The sequence below is a fragment of the Plodia interpunctella genome, chromosome 19 (genome assembly GCF_027563975.2).
Source record: "Plodia interpunctella isolate USDA-ARS_2022_Savannah chromosome 19, ilPloInte3.2, whole genome shotgun sequence".
In the NCBI taxonomy this organism is placed as follows: Eukaryota; Metazoa; Arthropoda; class Insecta; order Lepidoptera; family Pyralidae; genus Plodia; species Plodia interpunctella.
Window position 1 is genome coordinate 733165 of NC_071312.1, and position 24726 is coordinate 757890.

Below are 24726 nucleotides of genomic sequence, written 5' to 3' on the forward strand. Positions count from 1 at the left end.
TGAATTTCAATCAGTCGAAAGTTTGGCTAGCTTCAAAAATGTCACGATATACAAATCCCTAGATTAAATTTATTTTCATGCCCAAAGTTTACCTTTTTATAATATATGTCAACATGTGTTACAAATTAATTATATTTAAAGCAGTAGTATTAAACATTTCGAATTTCTCAATATGCATTAAAACTACTGATCTCACTTTTTACCTACACAAGGAATACAACTAAAATAAGAACGCAATTTATTTTAGAATAATATAATTATTTCAATTCGTAATAACTAACTATAAATGCCAATTCATTTAATAACCATACGTTGTTTGCTAAACAGTTTCAAGTTTTGACAATCAAAAGTTACTTCTATATTATCGTACTAATACATGTTGAATTAAAACTAAACGAAGAACATCTATTTTTAATCTGTACCATTGATATATAAGGAAGAATTAACGGACTTTCTATATGAAATCCACATTCTAATACTTTTTTTTTTAATAACATGTTTGTGACACACTCATAGCCAGATTATTTAGTTTGAATTATTTTAAAATTAAATTTATACAGAGATATTTTTTGCAAAACATATATCTTACGACAGGCATACTGGTCAGAAACTTTAACCGCTATTATTGCTTCGTCTCTGTCCAAACTAACATAATATTAGGAGCAAATCAATGGGAAACATCGTACTAGGCCAGTATGTTATCACTTATCGTTCCCGCCCCTTCGAACACCTATATCATTATAAATGAGTTTACTTCATTACCAACTATAATCTACACAAATGTATAACACTGGATTATTTCCTCAGAGTATAATATCATCTCTCTAATCTAATTGTAAATAATTACAAAACAAAAGGGAAGATAGTGTGTTGCCAGCGTAAAGATTCCAAATATCCCTGAGACCAGACGGCAGTTGAGGGTAATTAATTGACTGTCACCCATAAGTGATATGTCGCGGCTACAATTAATAATTATTCGGATGGTTACTTTAAAAACGATTTTTAGTAAGTCTGACAACACGATTTATTTACAAAATATAAGTTTCAACATTGCTACGCAACGTAAACAAGAAGTAGTACAGATGTTTAAATAAAAAACCGACAACCAACTTTGAGAAATATTCAAGCATAGAAAAATCAACCAAAATGCACAGACTTCAAGCGGAAATTTATCAAAGCGTGAGAATCAATATCGGAAACTGTAGTAGCAATGTCAAAACCAGTACAACAGATACTTATAGTTAAACTACTGAGCCGAATCGTAATGAACTGTGTGACGTATCGCTATTATATCCTTAATCAATACTTAGACATATATAACATTCAGTAGACATTAAAATAGGTTCAATTGAGAAAATTTACTTGATTGAAGATAAGTATATAGTTCAATCGCAGTTGACTATCCTTCAATAGCTTGTGTTTATTATTTAAACTTCAACTAATTAGAGACGATATTTCCTCTATAATATTGTGTTACATAAAAATGCTATTGAAATACAGACCGATAGCATCAGTGACGAACAACAGGTCAAACAAATTTGAGGTAATATATACAATTTATATTATATCAGATATAGGACAAAGAAGCTATATTGTCATAACATTAATTTTAATTATATACGACACACGATTTAACAACAAGGATGAAGATATGACATCTTAGTGATATAGATCATAAACTTTTAGTTTAACAAAACACACAAAACAGCGATAAATTTTATATATGTTTTAACGCTCCAAATGATATTAAAAAGTGTGTGAAAGGATTAACAGTGAGACGGTGAATGTGCTTGACGTAATAATGCCAAAACTACACGCCGCCAAAATCGATGTCATCAAAGTATGCGAACGTTTCAACATATCGTTTGGTTAATTTATCCAAGTTCATCGTACCAAATGAAACTTTAGGATACATTCCATACTAGCATAAAACCAATGTCCATAGGGGAATACCACAATAAATAAGTATGGATTCGTCCTTCGACAATTCAAGCGGAATATGTGCGTATTCACTTCTCAACTCCACACCGAAAATATTTCATAATGGTATTATTTCGTCAAGTCTGAAACAAAATTTGCACAAGAACCCGTAAAACAGCGTTATATTTCGCTTAACACAAGCTTCGTTATCGACTATATTATTTATAATTCTATACATCAACCACAATGGAAACCTGAAGAATATTATTGACAACTTTAAAAGATTTTGAAGGTGCCATAAGTGAAATATGTATAGAATTATAAAAACGTGGTGTTATCGAGAAAGTGAAAGCGGGTTTCGAGCCTTCAGTTGTCCGTGCGTCTTGTTTAAGCTGCATTCCGGGGAAAAATAATTGCATTTAGCATAAATGGATATTCACTATTAACTAGAATACTGTAGGGACGACATAACAAAGAATGATAGAAAGGAAAAAAACCAGACTTTATTTAATTTAACATCAGGGCTGCCAATGCCGGAAATCCTGAAAATATTTGCAATTGCAAGACAAGATTTGCTTGGAGTGCGCACCATCTTTTCGCATTATAAGCCAAGTATTTCACTGAGACATAATATTTTAAATATTTTGTGAACAAATCTAATGCAAACCTAGTATAAAGTTCCAAAATCACATAATATTAGATAATTATTGATTTTATTGGTTATCATTGTCAATAAATACTTGGCTTCATAATGTTAAGATCTAATGAAACCCTTTTCATTGCCGTTCCAGTAGTATATGACCGCAATTTCCGTTCAGTGGTGTGGTAATTTACAAATGTCGAGGCATGCAATAAAATAATTTCTCAAAGTTGGTTTTTGCCTAAAAATCGTGAAAAATATTATGGTATGAAAAATAAAAATAAATAATATGGCTAGTCGTGTGGTTAGTAATTTAGTAAATAAAATTTGTTATAATTATTTTGTTTCAATTTAAAGGTGTAGTGACACTACCAGAAAATAAAAAAAAACATTTAAAATATTGATGCTGATCAGTTTTCTTTCCTATATGACTCTGTCCTAGGTTACTAAATAAAATTCACTAAAACAATGTGTTACTAATGTATGTGTGTACTATTAGTGTTAGTTTAAATCTGCTGTTTTTGTTTAATTCATATTTAAACGATCCGCCCAAAGATTAATATCAAATACAGTTAAAGTTCTTTGTTTGAACACTGGATATGTCTAAATTCTTCAGGATAATAGGGCAGAGTACTCCAGAAGGTGTCGAATACAGCACATACATTAAATATTTACTAAACAACTTTGTACAAACTAAGGTTGAGGAAGTTCAAGCTGTTGATTAAATTTAAAATATGATGATTGATGACATCGAAACCACAATCGAAGAACTAATTCTTTACTTTCAGAAGTTTTATACCCTCTTCACAATAAAGAAAAATATTATGTAGGATACGTAATTGGAGCAACGATATCAAATAAAGTAAGCACTTCCATGTTGGTTCATAGCAATTTTGGGGGTACGTTGTGATCTTTCAAAACCTGTGGACGGATCGTAAATCAACTTGAAGCAGTTTTGTTAGCGGAGTCTGTCTTACCATCGTCGTTCTCTCTATCGACTTTCAACGACTTAATTCGTTTCTTGGCGTCGTCTATTGCCTCCTGCGACGATTTCTCTTTGCTTACCGACTCGCTTGAAGACTTATCGTCGTCTATTTAAAGAACAAAAATTAAAACAAAATAAAAATGATGCAACGGAATGAGGATGGAAATAATGATATTCCAATTGGAGTTTTGGGTATTTTTAATTTTTCACCTATTATTTTGACCGTTTCTTGCTTATGGTTCAAATTATACAGAAATCCTTCAAATTTAAATCTTTCCCAATTAGATAAAAGTAATTTTTAATGACAATATTATGACCAACTATAAAAGAAACGACAATCAAAACGGCAAATTACTCTTCAGATTGCAAATTTATGTATTAGAAGTTGTAAAGATGAGTTTTTATTGATCTAATATCTAATAGAACTTTACGATTTACAGAAAGCATAAGATGGAAGAAGCTTTATGAAGCAGAATTATGTGAAAACCTATTATAAATTAGCGTCTGGCAAATATTTATCAATTCATAGATTATCACTATGTGTACATTTTTGGGATTGTATTTTATTATGAGGGCGTGACATAAAATCTGGGATTGGATGAAATTTCAACTCCTAATTACTATATCATATAACTATATTACAATTAACGGGACTTAACATGAACCAGATTGGATTTCAACTACAGCGATTAACACCAACGTCGCACGAAACATCGTCTATTTCAATAATATAAAAACATAATTTACAATAAAAGATGATGAGGGATAAATTGTACAGATTGAGCTAGCCGCAAAATAAGTTTTATGCCCTTGCCTAGCCCTTGTATTATGGGAAACGATATTAAATTTTTAACTTTAAACTACACTACTGTACCAGAAAAAGACAGAACAGAAAACAAAACTTGGCAAATAATAATGAGATGAAAGAATTCAAACATCTGTTCGAGACAGTGGCACAACGTGCCTGACCATAACTGCTCTGCCAAGAGCACGGAAGAAGAAAAAGAAGAAGGAACTGAACCGAAAGAAAATAAAAGTTCAGTAGATGATGATACATCAGAACATACCCTGGGAGTCGTCGGCGCTGGCCTGGCGCGAGGCGGCCGCGTCAGCCTCGTTGGCCTGGCAGATCAGCGACAGGCGGTAGAAGTAGTTCCGCCAGAAGTTCTCCTCTGTGATGCTGGAAGGCATACAAATATACGATGTGAATATATAGCGAGATAAAATTGACTGAGCAGTTTGTAAGAAACTTGGGATATATTATTTCCTTTTAGTAACTGTCTGTTGTTCTTTTGAACAGTCAACTGCTTATCAAGCTGCCCAATTTCATTGCAAAATCGTCGTCATTACCAACGCATAGAGTCCAGTCACAGGGTACCGTGACGTGTGGATGACTGTTCAATAAAATTACGTTCTTTTTACAAAGTTATTTTGGTTTGGTTTTTTATTAGCTTGTACAAAAAAAAATAATTCTTTATTTAGAAAATTTACTTCACATCAATGTGTCATTCATTTCCATTAATAAAATGTGTTTTACTTTAAAAAGCTTTTTAGCAAACCCGGTGAAATGTGCTTAAAACCATGCTTAATAATTGGATGAAAATAAATGAGAAGTAGTTTACGAAAGGTCCAAAAACCAAGATGATAACCATTTAAAAGTTAGTTATGTCACCTTTAAAAGACAGAGAGCACAATGCTCTGTAGTGTTCAATAAAAATTCAAGATAAAATGTCACAGGTTATCTACATTGTTAAGTAATTTTTATGTTATTATACAAATTAAGATCTATGCTCATTAGCTGCTCAGTCAGATAACAAACTAATTCATTTATCTAACGGGTTGCGAGGAACGATTGAATGAAAAAAAAAGCCTGCGTTGACCAGTTGCCATCAGGTCTTCTTATTCAGTAATATAAAAAAGAACTTACACTTTTGGCACGAGGTCGAAGCGCATCTTCTCCAGGTTGGGATCCTCGGCCATGATGGCCACAGCCACTGGATACATCTTGTCGTAGTCGAAGTCAAACTCCACGCCCGCTGGTGGAGCGCGCACGAAGTTCCGTCGGTCCTGGAAGGCGACGGTCACAGGTTCAGAATTATATAGAAGAAAAAAAGATTTATATTAGCTGTATCTGTAGTAGTAATGCAGAGACAGAAGAAAGTGAATAAAAGACAAAGAAAAGTTAGACCAACCAGAAAATTATCTGGACTGACAAATAGATTCATGTCATGTACAGAGTTGTGTCGTATAGGAAAGTAAAATCTATGGGAGGAATCTGAGTAGAAAGGAAAACATTCCATCGACAAAAACCTCATTCTTAAATTTAATGAGTGAAACAAACAGAAATACTATTCTATATGTCTGTCCAGATCATTTTCTGTAGTCGTTGGCCGTGTAACCAAACAAAATCCGTGTAAGGTTTTAAGAAATTGCACAAAAGTTATAAACAATTTGTTGTCCATTATGTAATAATCGATCAAAGACGATTACTGATATTGTTTAACTGGCGCCAGGCTAGCGCCGACGATTCCCAGGGTATGTTCTGATGCACCATCATCCACAGGTATAGCTATATCATTAACAGAACTTTCCCGGATGCTTTATTTCATTTCGTTTCGGGTTCTTCTTCTTTTTCTTCTTCCTGTGCTCTTGGCAGAGCAGTTATGGTTAGGCATGTTATTTGGAGACGCGTAGTACCGTCTTTGTCATCTTTGACCGATTATTACAAACAATATGCAATTTCGTAAAATCTCACACGAATTATTTGTATAAGTCCAGGCTTAAAAAAATCAATGTCTTCAAAATCACTGCACATCACGTAATCATCAGCAACGTCACATCCTTCTGACCTTTCCGTAACGGCTACTTGCCTTATATAAAAGCAGTATACTCGAACCACTAGGCTAGAACTCTGCCTTCTCCGAAACCATGAAGTTTCTCTCACTCACTCTCAACTGCTGATACTTACAGTGGATAAAGACAAGCACTCGTCCTTCAAAGCAGCCTCATTGGGAGCCCCCACCCACGGAGCTACGGCCGCGGCCCCACCACGCCCGTCCTGGCCCTTGATGAAGGCATCCTGTTCCTTGTTGAACTCTCCCAGGATGCTCTGTGGACAAAGAATAAACAAATAACAAACAATACAGAATACATGGCGAAACCAACACTTGATTGCAAACAAATAATAATGCCAAGAAATTTGTGTGTGTTACATCTCACGTAATGATCACGACCCATAGCAAGAGGAATACGACTATGAAGAATATTTAAATACGCATTTTATAAAGTTCATAAGTTTGACCACTAAGTATATCTGTCTGTCTGTGTACGTGGCACCGTAGCTCATCAACGGGTGAACCGATTTTGATGCGGTTTTTTTTATTTCTTACATATGTTTGATCAAAATCTGTTCAGGCGTTCGAAAGTTCCGTTCAAATATTGAAAGTCGGGGGGTTTGTAATGTCTAAAAAAAAATAAAAGTTCATTTTACGACCGTTTTAATATCACTAATGAAAATGGCGATCTTTAAAGCACTCCCGTGCCGTCAGTAAAAGTGATAAATTCTAAATGGGCAAAAGAATGTAATTTATTACAATTTCACGAATTTGCCGTGGATATAAATTGGCTGGTATTAAATTAACTTGCTCATCTGAGATCTCAGATTCAGCGTTATTTACGCAGCCTCCTTCGCTCCGTCTATGAATATTTATACTGTATTTGTATTTATTTCACGTTTATTCAATAAATATTGTTCTGGCTTTTCTTTTAATTTGTTTTATGATTCGTTAGGTTACATTTTTTATGTAGCTCACAGGTCCCACTGCTGGGCAAGAGCCTCTCCTCTCTTTGTTTCAAACCACTTCTACTACTCGCCAGTTGTTGCAATCCCTTATCCAAAGCCGTTGTTAATAGTTACATTATAAAACTTATATTAGGTACATTAATTTGTTGTTTACTGTAATATATAAACACCAAGTGACAGCTGGAACAACATTTGCCAAAAATACAAACGAAAATTTACTTTATAAGATACGCCAGAAAATGATACGAAACGTTACAAACCTAATCGTCAATTCAAAATGGCAAGTACAGTCATCGGTTCCTTATTTTTATGCACACAATTTTATGTCATAATTTGGCATACTTTTACTTATCATAATAATATTAATTTGGCATAATGTTTTAGGAACAATTTTATTACGCATACCTATCATAAGCATAACAATTTTTAAACATAATATTCTAAAGCATATTGGCGGCTTATGGTTGGCCCAAGGGCCACCCCGGTACGGTAAAATACATTAGCCTAAACTATAATTATGCTTATTGAATAGGTATACCAAAAACCAAGTATGTCAAAATATTATTATGTCAAAAAAATTTATGCGTAACTCGTTATGCTAAATTAAATTAAGATAAAAAATGTATGCGAAAAAAAGGGATCCCGCAGTGGTCTCCACCTCATACCCTTTATGGACGGGAATAGAGCCGATTGAGTAGAATGACATGCATAATATTGCACACAGTGCGAAGCCGGGGCGAGTCGTTTCTTTAGGTATGTATACTTTTCAACGGTGCATTGCACCAAATGCATTGTTACCTAACAACCACGTCCCGGATCTTAACAGCGAAGTAGGTCAAAACTCCTTGGATTTTAGCCAAATCTGACTGCGAAGGTGCGTTGAATTTGATAATCGGTATTCCCATTTATATCTTACTCGACCTAGATTATTGTAGCGAACAGAAATTATTTGAGCGAAGGCACCTAGGTCCCTTCGATCCAAGGAGAATACAGCCACTGGCTCCAATCTCCCTGTTTCGATCAGTGGCGAACGTTTAACCAGTGTCCAGGAGCCCGATTCTCAAAATCAAAATCAAATCATTTATTCAGAAATTAGGCCTTCACAGGTACTTTATCACGTCATATTCTAAATGAAATGATATTGACCAAAGCTATAAACTACTAGCATTTCGGAACGACCACTGCTGGTCTCTCCCACTCTCACGCAATCGAAGCTCACTTCGTCAATTTTCTCCAATTGTTTTCAATGGTTTTAAGTAAATTTACAAACGAAAAAGTTAGGTCGATCGATGCGGGCGCTCGAACTTTATAACGGTTATTTTAAATGTGACAGCGTGTGTAACAGCGGAGAAAACTGATAAAGTGAAGTACGTTTGCAACGCGATATATATAACTTTCGAACCGTTGGTCTGATTTTGATGAAATTTAAAAGGTATGTAGAAACTGTCATTAGAAATTTTAAGTTCGTGGGCATCAAAATCGGTTTCAGTCGTATTTGAAGTATTCACAATTTTGTAAGAAAAAAATTGTGCTCGCGTGATCTTAGTTCGCGGCGAACAACTAGTTAAAGACCCGAGTTCAAATATTGTATACCATAGCGACCAAACAAAATGTCTGATGGTAAGCAAACACTGCAGTCTATGAATACCTTTTTACCCCCCAAAGACAAGACGGGGTAAAAATTAGCATGACAAACGCAGACACATTTTGCCGGCGAAGCTGCAGGCAACTGCTAGTATCGCAATAAAATAAATATTATCGTGCTACCTCAGGTCGTGCACGAGATATAATCTGCAGTAATCAGAGTTTACAATGTCTATTGTGCATACAAAATAGTAATCTTCACAGAAGATACCGTTTTACAACCTTAAACAAGGAATTAATTATTTAAAAAAAACCGCCTGCACGTCCACTGAAAGGAGATTTTTTTCTGTAACTTTTCAGAATTAAGAGTTTTTTTTTTAGAAGATAAGACTATCAATTTGATACCCTGATTGTAGAAAAAAAAATTACTACTCATAATAATATTTTAAGAGAAAATAATTGTATGTTGTTTACACGGCCCAAACTTAAAAATTATTGGATTGATTTTGATTGAAATGCAGCACTAGACGGACGAAATCGTGTGCAACCGCTACTAGATATTTATAACGACAAAAATGTAGAATAACGTTTCAGAAATACATACGAGTATATTCAGTCGTATAGATTTTGTGTTTAACATATTTTCATTTAACATTTTTAGGTGTATGTATTAATTAATACCTTTAAAAAAATCAACCTAATACAACAAGTAACACAAGCCAGAGGACCATAGACGTAAGACCTATATTTGTTAATTGACGTCCTTGGAGAAAAGGCTGCGGTGAAGTTTGTTGCGCCGCTTTTTCTTCACCTGCGCTTTGGAAGCCGGCAGTAGACTTAGTTTAAGTAATTTTTTGACGTCAATAAGTGATGTATATCATCCTAAATTGAATAAAGAATTTTGAATTTGAATTTGAGAGGGAAAACTCTGGATGTTCGTTCATTAGTTCGTTCGTACGGAACTCTCTAATTAATTATATCGATTCACGCTTGAAACGTTTTTATAACAAGTGTTTACAATATCATTTATTTCGACTACTCCGAGATAACTTATCAGCACTTCTCAGTTGAAATGTGTATCTCATTACTGCAGACAGTTAATATTTACGTATATAAATAACACAGGTTTCTAACATCCTCAGAAATCATGTAAAACATATCTAAATTAAAATATGAAAAAGTACAAAAATATGCAATCAAACAAGATAAAAGTGATATGATATTAGCATTACATACAGTTATTACGATATTTTACGGTCTGTGCATTGTGATTAGTTGTAAAACGAGTATTTGGATTGTTTATCAGATATATGTGTCAAAAATTCAGTAATATTTGGTAATTAAAACGAAAATTGATTTGAAGCTATTTTTTTTTTAAATTAAGCAATTAAAAAAAAATTAAGCTTTATTAAAATTATTTACAAGAAATTTGCCATTAGCGGCAAATTAATGAACGAAATTTGCATGAAAAGCATTAGTGATCACTGGCTTGATCAAGAAGCAGGAGAAACGGAAAAAATGGAAACAAAAACTGAAGAATACAGTGAAAAATCTCCTCCAGACAAAATGGCAGCAGCAATTGGAGATATAGGGAAATGGCAGATACTAATACTTATATTTGCATCGATTCCAACGAAAATGTCAGCCGTGTGGCAACAGATATCCATCATATACCTAGCGCCAAAGACAACGTTTTGGTGTACGGACGCATTGAACGAGAAAGTAATGAACTCAACTTGTTATAAAAATTGTAGTAATTATGAATATTACTCGGAGTTCGAGAATACTATAATTTCGGAGTGGGACCTGATCTGTGGGAGAGCTTGGTTGGCGAATTTTAACCAAATGATGTGTATGTTCGGTGTGTTAGTTGGAAGCGCCGCATATGGATTCATTTCTGATAGGTATTGTTATTTAAATTATATAGGTATTGTTAATAAAATTCAACAATGATAGATACAAGATAAATAATTGAAACAAATGTACCCAGTTTAGCCCGTAAACTTAATAAGAGCAGCCAAGTGCGAGTCGGACTCGCCCATGAAGGGTTCCGTATCAGCAAGTAACATAACAAACAAGTTTTTATATTTGCGTTGATTGAATGAAAGATAAATTATGACGCATAAAAAAACCTACTTACTAAATCTCGTTAGAACCAATTTTCGGTGGAAGTTTACATAGTAATGTAAATCACATATTTTTTGAGTTTTATCATTCTCTTATTTTATAAGGTACAGGGGGGGACACATTTACAACCACTTCCAATGTGGTTAAATGTGTCCCCCCCTCGTGTCTCTCTCGCAAACTATTCAGTTTAGAAAACAAAATATATTAGAAACCTCGACATCATTTTTAAAGACCTATCCATATATAACCTACACGTATGGGTTTGAAAAAACAATGAGTTTCAGTTCTAAGTATTTCTAACCCCTAAAATTTGTTATTTTTTGTTCTATTTATGTGTAAAATCTTAATGCGGTTCACAGAATACATCTACTTACTAAGTTTCAATAGTATAGTACTTATAGTTTCGGAGAAAAGTAGCTGTGACATACGGACGGACGGACAGACAGACATGACGAATCTATAAGGGTTCCATTTTAGCCATTTGGTTCATACTAGGATTGAGTTTTTATGGCGGGAATCAGTATATAGGACAGACTAGCTCTAATACATTTTTGTCTATGGTTTTGGCTGGGGCATTACAGGTAACTTTTTTATTTATTTACGGTATACGTAAGTGCTAAATATTTTTACATGAAAATGTTACCAAGACGAGTCTAGTTTGCTTCACAATTTCTACACTTTAGTCAAAATGAAATAAATACGGAACCCTAAAAAAACACCAAGAGTCGTATGTAATTTTCCATGCAACTCACTCCACGAGAGTGAAGCCAAAGTGCAAAAGTCAACATCATGTCGCGGCGACACGTTTGGTTTTATCAAAAACATTTATTTAACTTAACTGTTTATGTCACTGTGGATCAAATCTATCAGGTTAATTGTGACCCAGTTTCGATATCAGTCAGAGTTAAAATTTTTCACGTCGCTCCAATTCCCATTGGACAAAGCATTACTACTATAAGCATGACTTAACGGTGCGCCCTGGATCGGCTCCCAACGATGGAATTACAAAGCCATGATTGTGTCACGTGTTAAATGAAACCAGATCCCCGTGACACCAATAAAAGCTTCCGTCAAAAATGGAATTATGTTAAACATTAATTATGGATAAATATGTATTTAGGCACGTTTCGCCAGCTGCAACAGACACATGAACGCATGCGTCGGCCACATCTTAATGATATTTAAAACAATTTCCAGATGCGGCCGTCGGCCGGCCATCATCATGGCCGCCATGACACAGATGGTGTGCGGCATGATCATCCCCTTCTCTCCCGACTACTGGACCTTCACTGTGGTCAGATTCATCATTGGAACATCCACGGCGGGACTCATGGTGGTCTCCTTTGTCATCATTCTTGAAATAGGTAACTGATAAACAATTTTGATTATTTAAATAATGCTACAATACTTATAAAAATTGTATTGTTTTATTTTTTTCCAAGGCTTAAATAAATAATATATACGCAAAATACATAAAGGCAGGTATTAAGAAAAACATATTGTCGAGTGGACTTTAAAAATGTGTGACGTGTTTAAAAACAATTGGCAGAAAAGCCAAGAGAAAGATGCAACAGATGCGAAAAAAAATAACGCAACTTTTCTCAATAGTGAAACGTTTATAGTTGATGACGAAGTAGTACTGATTGGTGCTAAAATCTCCAAAATTGATAAAGAAATTACTATGTATATAGTTTGCTATTTGACAATTAAATAATAATAAATATATTAGGACAAACCACACAGATTGAGCTAGGCCCCAAAGTAAGTTCGAAACTTGTGTTATGGGATGCTAACTCAACGGTACTATATTTTATAACAAATACATATATAGATAAACATCCAAGACCCGGGCCAATCAGAAAAAGATCGTTTTCCATCATGACTCGACCGGGTATCGAACCCGGGACCTCTCGGTTCAGTGGCAAGAACTTTACCACTGCGCCACCGAGGTCGTCAACTACAATATTACTGTCTTGATTACAGCTGGACCAGGGAAACGGGAACTGATGACGGGCCTGTATCAAATACCGATATCATTAGGTGAGATGGTGATGCCAGTGTACTCTTACTACCTGAGGAGCTGGGACCAGTTCACCCTGGGGTTAGGGATAACGCAGCTGATATTCGTGACATACATCTTCGTCATACCGGAGACGCCGAAGTGGCTCATCTCGGTTGGAAAGCTGGAGGAGGCCAGCAAAGTCATGAAGAAGGCAGCCAGAATGTAAGAATTTTATTTTCACGTCTCCTGAACGCAAAGTTCGACATATAGTTCGATGTAAAATTAGATTATACGCTCTGAAACATAAAAAAATCACCCAATACGACTACATATTCCAGAGCAAAATTGTATGCAATATTAATGCTAACTAGTTATTACAGAATTAGAAACAGATAATAAATAAGGGTATCATGAAAAGATTAAGTTTTTCTTTTAACACCACATTGTAAAAAAAATGTTAACGTATGTTTTTGCAAATAAGTAATCTTTGTCTTTGTCTTTGTCTATGAAAAAAGCTTACGTTATAAACGACAACTTCTTCAATTTATTTCAGAAACAACTTACCAACAGAAAACATGCTCCAAATAGCAAAGGAGATATCGGATGAATCCAAATCCAGACAGGAGAAGTCAGCCAGCAAAGCTACGTATCTGGACCTCATCAGGATTCCATCATTGAGGATGAGGAATTTGTGCTCGTGTTTGGTCTGGTTCATACTAGGACTGAGTTTTTATGGCGGGAATCAGTATATAGGACAGACTAGCTCTAATACATTTTTGTCTATTGTATTGGCTGGGGCATTACAGGTAACTTTTTTAATAGGTAACTAGAATGTAGACAGACCGATAAAAACACCAAATGATTGATAGTGGTAGTTAACAGACTAAAACTATATAGGGCACGGACATACAAATACGTCTAAGAAACGAGATAATGCCACAGTCTTCTGTTCTGTGCCATGATCACCAGTTGTCTCAGCTCAACTCGCAGGGTAGATAAATGAATAAAACAAATTTTAATGATGGCAAAAGGTGCAATGAACTTGGCTAGGTTTATTTGCTGTGGACTGTACAATTAACAGACTAAAACTGCTGAAGATATATAGGACATACAAATACGTCCATCCACTTAATATTTCGCATCACATCACATCACGTAACGCAGGACTTTATTCATTGTATCAGCTTACTTCTCTGCAATTAACGATAATGTAAATCAATCAATTTCCAGATTCCCGGACTGATAATAGCTGGAATACTCTACAAGCGATACGGACGGCGGTACACTGCGATAGGCTTTTTCATCGTCTGCGCCATCTCCAATGGTCTGCTGGTCTTGCCCGATGACTACTTCTACATAAAACTGGTGGTTGGAGCGACGGCTGTCAGTTGTGCAGCTGGGGGATACAGCGTTTTGTAAGTACATAAATATAAATATATGGACAAATCACACAGATAAATTTAGCCCCAAAGTAAGTTCGAGAATTGTGTTATGGGAAACTAACTCAACTGTATTCATTGATGATTTTTTTAAATACACAACGCTGACATTAATGTGGCTCACACTAAGCACAAAGCGTGTATGGCGGGTCCGGTGCACATTAAAACAAAAACGGGCACAACACACCTAGAACCATAGACAAATGTTTGTGATCACAGGTACAAATATTGGCCAACGGGTATCGTGACCTGGTCACGAATGTCATCATTTCCTGATTGGGGACGCTAGCATAATCAGACGGGTAACGGTCCTCTAACTCTGGAACCATTTCGCCGAGTTCCCCGCGTTTTACTTCGACAAATTCATAAAATCTGCTACTCTCAAGATGTCCTTTTATGGTGATGACTGAAAATCAGTGTATGCTCCTTGAGCAATTCCACCACTGAGTTGTCTCCAATTTGTGTCACTGCTGCACATGTTTACGTCACAGAAACAATCTTATTATTGTTATCTCTATCTAGCATGTCCCAACTTTTAATTATTTGTATGTGTCTCAGTTGATGCAAATAAACTTCTCAATAAATAATCTGTTTCAGGTACACGTTCACATCCGAGTTGTTTCCGACAGTAGTTCGCAACATGGCGGTGGGCGCCTCATCCACCATGTCCAGAGTGGGGTCAATGCTGGCCCCGTTCGTGGCCGGGGCCAGCGGGGCCTTTTGGATAGCTCCAACTGTGTTCGCAATTGCGCCCTTGATAGCTGCAACAGCCGTGTGGTTTTTACCAGAGACCAGGGGCAAGAAGCTGACTGATCACTTGAATGAATGCTGACATTTTGTGCCATGTAGTTTAAATTTAAATTATATTAGTTTATCTTCTTAATTGTAGTATTTATTGCTGATGATTTGTAATGAATAACACTTAACAAACTTGTATCGTACTGGATTGGCTTGACTCATCAAATTGACACCTAGGCCAAAATTGACCTTTGAGACAACAGGCTATACATATTCATATGTTGGTAAAATACCTATGGTTCAGGGCGAGATCCACCTGACTGCATTGCAGCAAGCTGCGCCCCGGGGCTTCGCTCCCGTGATTCAGGATAAAAAATACCCTTTGTGTTATCCCAGGTTATATTCTACCCGTGTACCAAATATAATAACAATCGGTCCAGTAGATTTTGCGTGGAAGAGTAATAAACATATATACACACAAGATGACTGAATATCTAACTGCTTTACTAATTTATACGAGTGAAAAATAGCGAGGATCGAATTTCATTTTTTAATACGATGGTAACTATATACAAGTCACTGTCGTTAGTTATGTAGGTACATCGGGAAGTAAATACATAACTGCGTTTTTATATACATGTGTGGGACATACCTTTGAAACGGTAACATTGCATTGCACGTGTCCTATACTCCCTTGATCAAATATTACTTACTACCTGATCCCCGTGACTTCGTTCGCGTGGCCTGTTGGGCCAGTTTTGGTAAGGCGTCAAAATTGTTAAAGAGAGAGAATTAGTAAGAGAGTAAAAGCCAAATATTTTAAATTATTAGGCAGCCAAATATTACTAATTACAATTAAACAACGCAACCTTATCGAGAACTATTATATACTATATAAAGATATTAAACCCAATGAATTCTTGACAAAATACTCTGCTATACACGTGTATACTTATACACATTATAAAACAAAGTCCACTGCCCGTTCGCAATAAACTCAAAAACTGCATCATGGATTTTCATGCGGTTTTCACCAATAGATAGTGTTATTCCAGAGGAAGGCTTAGGCGTATAATTAGCCGCTAGTGTATGTAATAAGTGTTTCTTATTTATAGACCTTTACCGTGGCTCAGCATAGTATGTCCTTCAATTTTGATTGCTATACAAAAACGATCCCAATAAAGATTTGTGAAAATCCTGTGAAATTGCCATTATAATAAATTAACAGTTTTACCTATTATAATAAATTAACCGCCGTCGGTTGCCTTTGTAATACTATAATAAATTACATGTGACCCAGTTTCCGCACCCTTGTGCTAAATGCAAATTAATGAACATTTCGCAAATTGTGTGGAAAGTCACATAACCGTTCTTATATTTATGTTCTCGTCTCAATTTCCCAAAAGGCTGCATAGAACAAATTGCTTACACGCTTGCGCGCAATTCATTATCTTAAGCTACGGGTGATACATTTTGTACGTAAACTATAAATAAATAATAAATACTCCTACTATAACTGTTCTGTCCCATGATCACCAGGTGACTCAGCTCAACCCGCAGCGTAAATAAACGGGGTGCGCTCCGCGAGTGCCGGCAGAAGTGAAAACTTGAATATGAACGTTGTGCATTTTTGACGTGTTACGAATTTTCGATCAGAGGGCGAAGTGTGAGTTTGCACTTTCACTTCTCACCATCGAATCGATTCGACGTGTGACGCAGCGAACCAATCACATTGCGGTGTGGTTGTCGTTGCGTCACAATGGGGCAATGTGATTGGTTCGCTGTATCTTCGCCCTCAGGTCACGTGTCCTGAGGCGAGTTTAACATTTTTTGTCCGTTACAAAAAGTGCACAACGCCGCTAGAGAAATTTTCACTTCAATAAATAAATAACATACATTTTAATGATGTCAAAAGGTGTAATGTGATTGGTTCGCTGTATCTTCGCCCTCAGGTCACGTGTCCTGAGGCGAGTTTAACATTTTTTGTCCGTTACAAAAAGTGCACAACGCCGCTAGAGAAATTTTCACTTCAATAAATAAATAACATACATTTTAATGATGTAAAAAGGTGTAATGTGATTGGTTCGCTGTATCTTCGCCCTCAGGTCACGTGTCCTGAGGCGAGTTTAACATTTTTTGTCCGTTACAAAAAGTGCACAACGCCGCTAAAGAAATTTTCACTTCAATAAATAAATAACATACATTTTAATGATGTCAAAAGGTGTAATGTGATTGGTTCGCTGTATCTTCGCCCTCAGGTCACGTGTCCTGAGGCGAGTTTAACATTTTTTGTCCGTTACAAAAAGTGCACAACGCCGCTAGAGAAATTTTCACTTCAATAAATAAATAATATACATTTTAATGATGTCAAAAGGTGTAATGTGATTGGTTCGCTGTATCTTCGCCCTCAGGTCACGTGTCCTGAGGCGAGTTTAACATTTTTTGTCCGTTACAAAAAGTGCACAACGCCGCTAGAGAAATTTTCACTTCAATAAACAAATAACATAAATTTTAATGATGTCAAAAGGTGTAATGATCTAAGTTATGTTTATTTGCCACATGGACTGTACACTATTACAAATGTCCATGCAATATGGAAAAATCTAATTTATTTTGCTCTTAATGTTTATATTGTTATGTGTGCTATTATTTGTTTATGATAATGACATGAACTTATAAATCACGTTCTAGTTTCAAGCCATCTAAATATATTCTACACAAGCAGTGGTCATGGCTTCGTGCTTGAAGGCGACATTAGTTATTATTTTAATAATTTTAATATTTTATGAGGTGAATGTAAGTATTTATAAAGGTATACATACAGTGGTTGCGTTGTTTGGTTAATTTTTTTGTTTATTAAATGTTATTGATAATAATAATAATAAAATTTCTTTATTCAGACCATCCGTTTGACTGCTACGATGCCCCAGACAGAAATTATACAGACACACAGATACACAGATACATTTAATTTATATCTTCTCCTATAGTCAGGGGTTTAAAATCTTATTTTCGTAAAATCATCGTACTAATAATATAAATGCGAAAGTTTGTGAGGATATATGTATTGTACGTGTGTGGATACGTTAGTTCCTTTTTCACGCGAAACCTATTGGACGGATTGTTATGAAATTTGGCACACGGGTAGAATATAACCTGGAATAACACATGGGGTACTTTTTATCCCGAAATTCCCACGGGAGCGAAGCCCCGAGGCGCACCTAGTTATCCATTACGTATTGTTTACAGAGCCTAAAGATGATTTTTCAACAGTTGAAAGTAACATACGCGAATGATAAATATATTAAGGAGGGAAATGCCAACATCAGACACTACAGGCGTAATGGTGATTATTACATTAACATCTGGGGCACTATCAACCACACGTGGGCTAATAATATTACTGTGAGTATTCATCAATTTTAATATTTACTCGTGTGTATTTAAAAAAAACTGGATTAGATTTATTTTGATGCAAATGAGGAATACGGAAACCCTCACGGCTTTGGGCCGCTATTTGCAGTTGGTTGTATCTAAGTCCGGTCCAATCCTTTATGTCATCAAACCACTTTCGTCGAGGGCGGCCAGGAGGTGTTTTGCCAGGGAGTTTGCCTTCAAGAATCAGTCTTAGAAATTCAAAGCCGCGAGGGTTTCCGTATGCTGACCTCCAAACAATTCGAAGATGGCACCCCATGATGATGATGAAATGAGGAATAAACCGAAGGTTTAAGGCTTTGTCATGGAAAGTTGTTATCATAACCAGATACATGTGATTGTAACGGAGTTTCTCCACAACGAGTACAGAAGGTCTTTCATCGAGTTCCACTACAAGCTGTGTGATCTGATCAACCATGAGCCCATGTTTGGTCAAATGCTCGTCAAGAAGGGAGTCGTGTGTCCTTTACCTAAGGTAAACCTACTTTTTTTTTTTAAACAGACGTGCGGCTCACCTTATGGTTTGTGGTTATCACCATTTTAGTGTTGATGTGGTGGGTGGCTTTGTCATTTTCTTTCTTTAAAGCAATGTCGGCAAAAGTAGCACCGTAAAGAAACAAGGTGGTTGGAAGGTCCCACGTTTCGTTCTAAACTTTCATTTAGATACTAATATATTCATCTAATCGAGAGTGAACACTAGTGTTGGTTACCATCCAATCCCCTTGTGGAGTAATTATGATCATTTATATAACGTGAGACCACTGTGTGGCCAGTGTTATCGCTCGCTTTTGGACGTGGAACAGTTGGGGAACGTAATGACTGGACAGCACCACAGTCGCCGAAATTATGGCTAGATAAGCCCTTAGATACAAAGTGAACCCATCAAATATTGCTAAAGTTGTTTTCCTGCCACTGATTGCGCTCCATCGAGCTCTTAATACAAAACTAACTGCATGTCGAGTCTGAATGGGTAATCAAAAAGAATTCGACCAGTATATCACATTTGATCGCTCTGTCTTTGGCCTCTATCGAGTGTTCCATAGTGCTGGACGTCCTAACAATTCGCTCCTTCCAGGGACAATACAAGCTGATGAACATGACTGTTCAGTCTTAGAACTTCCCCAACTTATGGCCGTTCGAGAAGGGAGGTCTTGACGTCACCATCGCCATCACGGACACGGGGGAGTCCGTAGCCGAGGGCAACCTCCATGGGTTCTTTAAGCATGAGAAGAAGAACTAATTGCCGCTTTCACCAACGGAATGCCCCTAAGGGCCTGGTTCTTCCTGGCACATGGAATATCATATAATGATCTTCCCTTCTGACGCACATGTTTTGACCCAGTTGACCTTACCCATTTGACTCGCTTTTCTTTTTCTGGTCTTTCCTGACGCGTTTTTGTACAAAGTACAGTCAATGTCAGAATTAATTGGTCAATAGAAACTAATTATTTGTCTGTTGCCGTACGTCGAAACAACGGAGGACTACCAGTACTACCTAAAAAAATATGTATATTGTAACCTTCACTATAGTACTCTTCATTAATTACTTTCCCCACGCACTGTATTTTAACATTAAAGAACCTCAATTATAGGAGTTAATTTTGTCCATGAAACGTTACCCTTATCTAGAAAAGGACATTGCTGGCAACATACGCAGTGGTTCCGTCATGGCTGCAGAAGAAACCGGGAAAACGCTCAGATGAGAGAGAGCTTTCTCTACTCACAGCTTAATAGAAATAGCATTCCCAAAGAGGGTCGTAAAAGCCCAGGCTTAATAACTGTATAACAAAAACGTTTTATTAGAATTCGTCTAGTACCTACTTACATCTACGTCATACGTCTAGACAGACAAGAAATTAAAAAAATATATCTTTATCGGAGCGAAGCCGGCCCGTTTCGTTCTATAACAATTTATTTAATTCATAAATTTGGATATGTAAATTATTTTGTGTACAAAATCAAAATTGCAGCGATATTATCTTCGAACAGCAAGCTCCGTTTATAAACAATTTTGCAGCATTATTAAATCGGATGCAACATGGTGAATTCATTCATTCACATACAATGACATTCGTTCTTTTGAATAAGTAAATTATTTTTAGACTTGAGATGAAATAAGTTTACATAAATATCATTTTTGACACAAGGCTTTATTATTGTCAGAGATCTCGTATTCAACGCATGACAAAACGTCAACACTTTTTGGAATTCTGCCGTTGCCGATAAACTGACAATACTTTAATATCCCCTAAACTTTGGTTCCAAGAGTGGTCCTATTTTAGGACGCGAGCTACACGCAGAAAAATATCCTTAGAGGGAAATACACATCCTGAGAAAAAAGGTACACGACCGGGGCAATGGTATCCACTCAGATATGTCGTTGCATAAGCCACGACGCCTGTCTTCCGCGGTTGCTGACGAAAACAATACTCATATTCACATTAAATGTACTTATTATAATAGATATTTTATGTAGTTATCAAGAAATAGGACTGTGTATTACTATTGTTTGCTGTGTTATTAGTTTTGGAGACGATATAAGTTTATTTATAATCTTTAAGTTTATTTTTGAAGGTTTTATTCCTTCCTATGTAGGGACACATAAGAAGGACCTTCAAAAATAAAGCAAATAAAAAAAACATTCATTAAATAATTCCGCGGCTGGTTGGTGACGACCTGATTGGTACAACAATAACATTATTATTTTAAGGCAATTTAGTATTGTTGTCTCCCATAACCGGACGCACAGTTTAAACACAATTTTACAGCACATTCTTTCGTGACAATTTAACGATTCAATTTTGAAACTGCATTGATTCGAAATCCTTGTTCGTAGCAGTCATGTCTTTAGGGATAATTTTAAAATTTAATGTCGTTGTCATATTCATTGTTGGAGCAATAGTAAGTTTTACAAGCTGTATGCTAATAACACATTTTGTAAGAACTAATAAAATGAGAGGAGGATCATTAGTCTTAACTAATATGGATAGATATAGATTTTAGATATAGATTTTTTATATAGATTATGATTAGATATAGATTATAGATTTTATATATTATTAGAAAAAAAAACATTGTAAGAAACAATAACGGTAAGCCAATCTGGCATGATAGGGACCAACACTGTTCAAATGAGTTTCTTTCGGCATTTCTTCTCAGCAGTGGTCGTTTCGAAATGCCAGTAGTTTGTAGCTTGTGAGAAATAACTATAAATATAAAGATTGACGAGAAAAAGTGCCTGTGAAGGTCTAATTTCTGAATAAATGATTTGAATTTGAATTTAGAGATGTAGAAGAGTTACAGCGACGGATACAGTCCTGTATAGTGAACTTATGCACCATTCTTCAGAGATTGTCTCTTCTTGCAATAATTTATTGAAGAATAAATTAGGTCTAATTTATGTTCAATTCAAATCCTTACATGTATATTATAAAAAGAAGAACCCCGTCCCCTGTTGCGTCTGTCTGTATGAATGCAATAAACTAAAAAACTACCAAACGGAATTTTGTATGGTTTTCACTAACAGATAGTGTGATTCCTAAGGAAGGTTTAGGATTAGTTTATAGTTTAGTTCCGAGGAAGACGGAGAAATAGTTGGAAAGATTGTATCTAACAAGACCTAAAGAAACGAGAACGAGAGGTCAAAGATCTTATTCAGTAAATGTTTGAGTGGAGAAATTTGTTATTAAAAAAATTAACATCATTCGGTTCAGAATGATATACGTCACTAAATGACATCAAAATTTACTTTAAACCAAGTTTACTGCCGACTTCCATGGCGCGAGTGAAGATGTGTGATTCATCTGTTGTTAATATTCCAGTGTTTAGATATTATTCCGGAGTCTGTGAAAATCACATACGTAAACAACAAGTTCGTAGATGAGGTCTACGCCAACATCAGACGGTATTCGAGAAGCGGTTCATACTATATCAACCTTTGGGGGAGCATCAAACATACTTGGGCTAACAATATCTCTGTAGGTATCTAACATTCTCAAAAGCCAAGAATTTGCAGTCCGATAAGTTTTTCTACTGAAAGGGAAAGAATACTCAACAAAGACACAATATATTTGTATAAGTACATACAAATCTCGATTGTTTTCTTGGAGAATTGAAAGGGAACTAAGAACGAGAATAGATAAATTTGCATGTCGATTTTCTGCTAAATCGGGCGCCATATATTTACACCTTACCTTTAAATCTTCTAGCTCCTAATTACACAGAAAATATATGCTTGTGATTATCAGGTGCATATTGTAACAACGGAGTTCCTCCACAACGAGTACCGACGGTCGTTCATCGAATTCCACTACAAATTTTGCGATTTTATCAACAAGGAACCCATGATTGGCCAAATGTTTGTCCTGAAGGGCGTGGTGTGTCCTTTACCTAAGGTAAAGATAGCTTAAAACAATGTAAATTCGTTAATTGTCTTGTTAAAATAATAAATGCGTACATAGCATTCTCATCTTTGACTCAACTAATCTTTTTACTTTAGTAAGCTACGTATTCTAGACCTATTCCCATGACCAGAAAAGTGTGATCTTGAATTAGCTGATTATCAAAAAGACGTTTCTTATGTATCTGAACCTAATCATGATCTTAAAGCGTAGCTGCTAACAGAGGCCGTATTACCATAGGATGATATACCATCTTAAGATGTTACGACTGAGAATTAGAATACGTCATCTTAGTCTATGGTAAAATAGTCCTGTAACATCTGCTCCCTTTTCCAGGGTGAATATCGCCTGATGAACATGACGGTCCAATCCCAACACTTCCCCAACCGCTGGCCGTTCGAGAAAGGCGGGGCTGATGTCAACGTCACAACTACATATACCAAGGAAGTTGTTGCATCGGGCTACATACACCTGAAGTTTAAACAGGATAAGAAGAAAAATTAAAATACATTCTTATTTTAGACGATCAAATCTTAAGTTACATACCAGTTACGTCTATACATATACACATAATAAAACAGTAAAAATATTTTGTCTGTACATTTAGTAATGAAAATAAAATGAATAGAGGGACACATATTTTTGAATTTTTTATCTGTCTGTCTGTATGTATGATCACGTTAATCTCCGAAAGTACTGGACGGATTTGAATGAAACTTTTTTGTTATATACCTATTAAGCCTGGGCAAAATATAGGCTATAAACTATTTTGAAAACTGTAACGCCTGATGGAGAACAATGATGGTTCAACTAAACTATAGGAAATATTGAAATGACGCCTTAACAAAAGTTGTTCAGCCTGATGAGCATTTTCTGTTTAGGTATAAAAATCGAGGATCTGGAACACCTTATGCAGACCCATCATGCTAATCATCATGTAGAAAAACTCAGGTGCGAGACTTAGTGTTTTTTACAGCATGTCTTTGATGGTATATAGTTTACATAGACGATATAAACATGCAGAAAATACCAGAGCAAAAATAACAAGCAAATATGAAAAAAAATCTGAATTTTCTGACAATTAATAAAATTAGACTGAAACCACTTCCTATGTGTACTCTGTTCAAAAGCAAATACAAAATCATTCATCCAATAATTTAGTTGTTGGCTGGTGACGGGCTGGTTGGTACAATGAAAACAAAATTATTAGTCTGGTATTATTATCTCCGATAACCGGAAGAACAGTTTAAATACAATTTTACAGCCTATCTGTACGATTAATCAATCAGTTGCAAGAATTCTTTCATGACATTTGAATGATACAATTTTGAAACTGCATTGATTCAAAATCCTAGTTCGCAGCAGTCATGTCTTTAGGGATAATTTTAAAATTTAATGTCGTTGTCATATTCATTGTTGGAGCAATAGTAAGTTTTACAAGCTGTATGCTAATAACACATTTTGTAAGAACTAATAAAATGAGAGGAGGATCATGAGACTTAGCTAATATGGATAGAGATGTAGAAGAAATAAAAGTTTGTAAAGATTTAAGTAAACCTGAACACTTTGAAATATGCGGCGTTAAAGATGTAGAAACGAATATGTATATTTTCTGATGCTATAATAATATACCAGTCTTATCACAGATACTCTT

At 35.7% G+C, this 24726-nt stretch overlaps 4 protein-coding genes across 11 annotated transcripts in view; 3 read left to right on the plus strand and 1 right to left on the minus strand.

Moving 5' to 3' along the window:
• The window catches only part of Sap47 (Synapse-associated protein 47kD), a 74380-nt gene that overhangs the window by 4782 nt on the left and 44872 nt on the right, over nt 1-24726 (minus strand). For 4 of the 7 annotated variants that reach the window (XM_053759893.2, XM_053759890.2, XM_053759894.2 and 1 more), the window contains 4 exons: nt 6514-6654; nt 5473-5612; nt 4613-4725; nt 3538-3651 (listed from right to left, as the gene is read on the minus strand). In XM_053759893.2, coding sequence (XP_053615868.1) covers nt 3538-3651; nt 4613-4725; nt 5473-5612; nt 6514-6654 — 508 coding nt within the window. Of the gene's footprint in view, nt 1-237; nt 2313-3537; nt 3652-4612; nt 4726-5472; nt 5613-6513; nt 6655-24726 lie in introns of those variants that run through there. The other 3 variants (XM_053759896.2, XM_053759897.2, XM_053759895.2) reach the window with 3 other exon arrangements.
• On the plus strand, nt 9993-15382 carry LOC128678389 (organic cation transporter protein-like). Its single transcript, XM_053759889.2, has 6 exons — nt 9993-10835; nt 12256-12422; nt 13042-13282; nt 13614-13866; nt 14291-14475; nt 15097-15382. The coding sequence occupies exons 1-6, from the start codon at nt 10381-10383 to the stop codon at nt 15329-15331; spliced, it is 1536 nt and encodes a 511-aa protein (XP_053615864.1). The 5' UTR covers nt 9993-10380; the 3' UTR covers nt 15332-15382.
• LOC128678395 (uncharacterized) lies at nt 17966-20244 on the plus strand. Its single transcript, XM_053759902.1, has 4 exons — nt 17966-18033; nt 18487-18642; nt 19001-19147; nt 19748-20244. Exons 1-4 carry the CDS (start codon nt 17968-17970, stop codon nt 19784-19786), a joined length of 408 nt encoding a protein of 135 aa, XP_053615877.1. The 5' UTR covers nt 17966-17967; the 3' UTR covers nt 19787-20244.
• On the plus strand, nt 20696-23802 carry LOC128678392 (uncharacterized). 2 transcript variants are annotated; one of them, XM_053759899.1, is made up of 4 exons: nt 20696-21119; nt 22494-22649; nt 22920-23066; nt 23409-23802. In XM_053759899.1, the coding sequence occupies exons 1-4, from the start codon at nt 21030-21032 to the stop codon at nt 23574-23576; spliced, it is 561 nt and encodes a 186-aa protein (XP_053615874.1). In that variant the 5' UTR covers nt 20696-21029; the 3' UTR covers nt 23577-23802. The 2 variants fall into 2 exon arrangements, with proteins under 2 accessions (XP_053615874.1, XP_064292660.1); XM_064436590.1 differs by lacking the exon at nt 20696-21119 and adding an exon at nt 21504-21573.

Bases quoted from the DNA above. Each gene is read 5' to 3' on its own strand.
- LOC128678395 (XM_053759902.1), top strand. From the start codon at position 17,968: ATGGCTTCGTGCTTGAAGGCGACATTAGTTATTATTTTAATAATTTTA. The intron at 18,643-19,000 runs GTGAGTATTCAT...TATCATAACCAG, and splicing joins CGTGGGCTAATAATATTACT to ATACATGTGATTGTAACGGA. The intron at 19,148-19,747 runs GTAAACCTACTT...CGCTCCTTCCAG, and splicing joins TCGTGTGTCCTTTACCTAAG to GGACAATACAAGCTGATGAA.
- LOC128678392 (XM_053759899.1), top strand. From the start codon at position 21,030: ATGGTATCCACTCAGATATGTCGTTGCATAAGCCACGACGCCTGTCTT. The intron at 21,120-22,493 runs GTACTTATTATA...TTAATATTCCAG, and splicing joins TACTCATATTCACATTAAAT to TGTTTAGATATTATTCCGGA. The intron at 23,067-23,408 runs GTAAAGATAGCT...TCCCTTTTCCAG, and splicing joins TGGTGTGTCCTTTACCTAAG to GGTGAATATCGCCTGATGAA.
- LOC128678389 (XM_053759889.2), top strand. From the start codon at position 10,381: ATGAACGAAATTTGCATGAAAAGCATTAGTGATCACTGGCTTGATCAA. The intron at 10,836-12,255 runs GTATTGTTATTT...AACAATTTCCAG, and splicing joins TATGGATTCATTTCTGATAG to ATGCGGCCGTCGGCCGGCCA. The intron at 14,476-15,096 runs GTAAGTACATAA...AATCTGTTTCAG, and splicing joins GCTGGGGGATACAGCGTTTT to GTACACGTTCACATCCGAGT.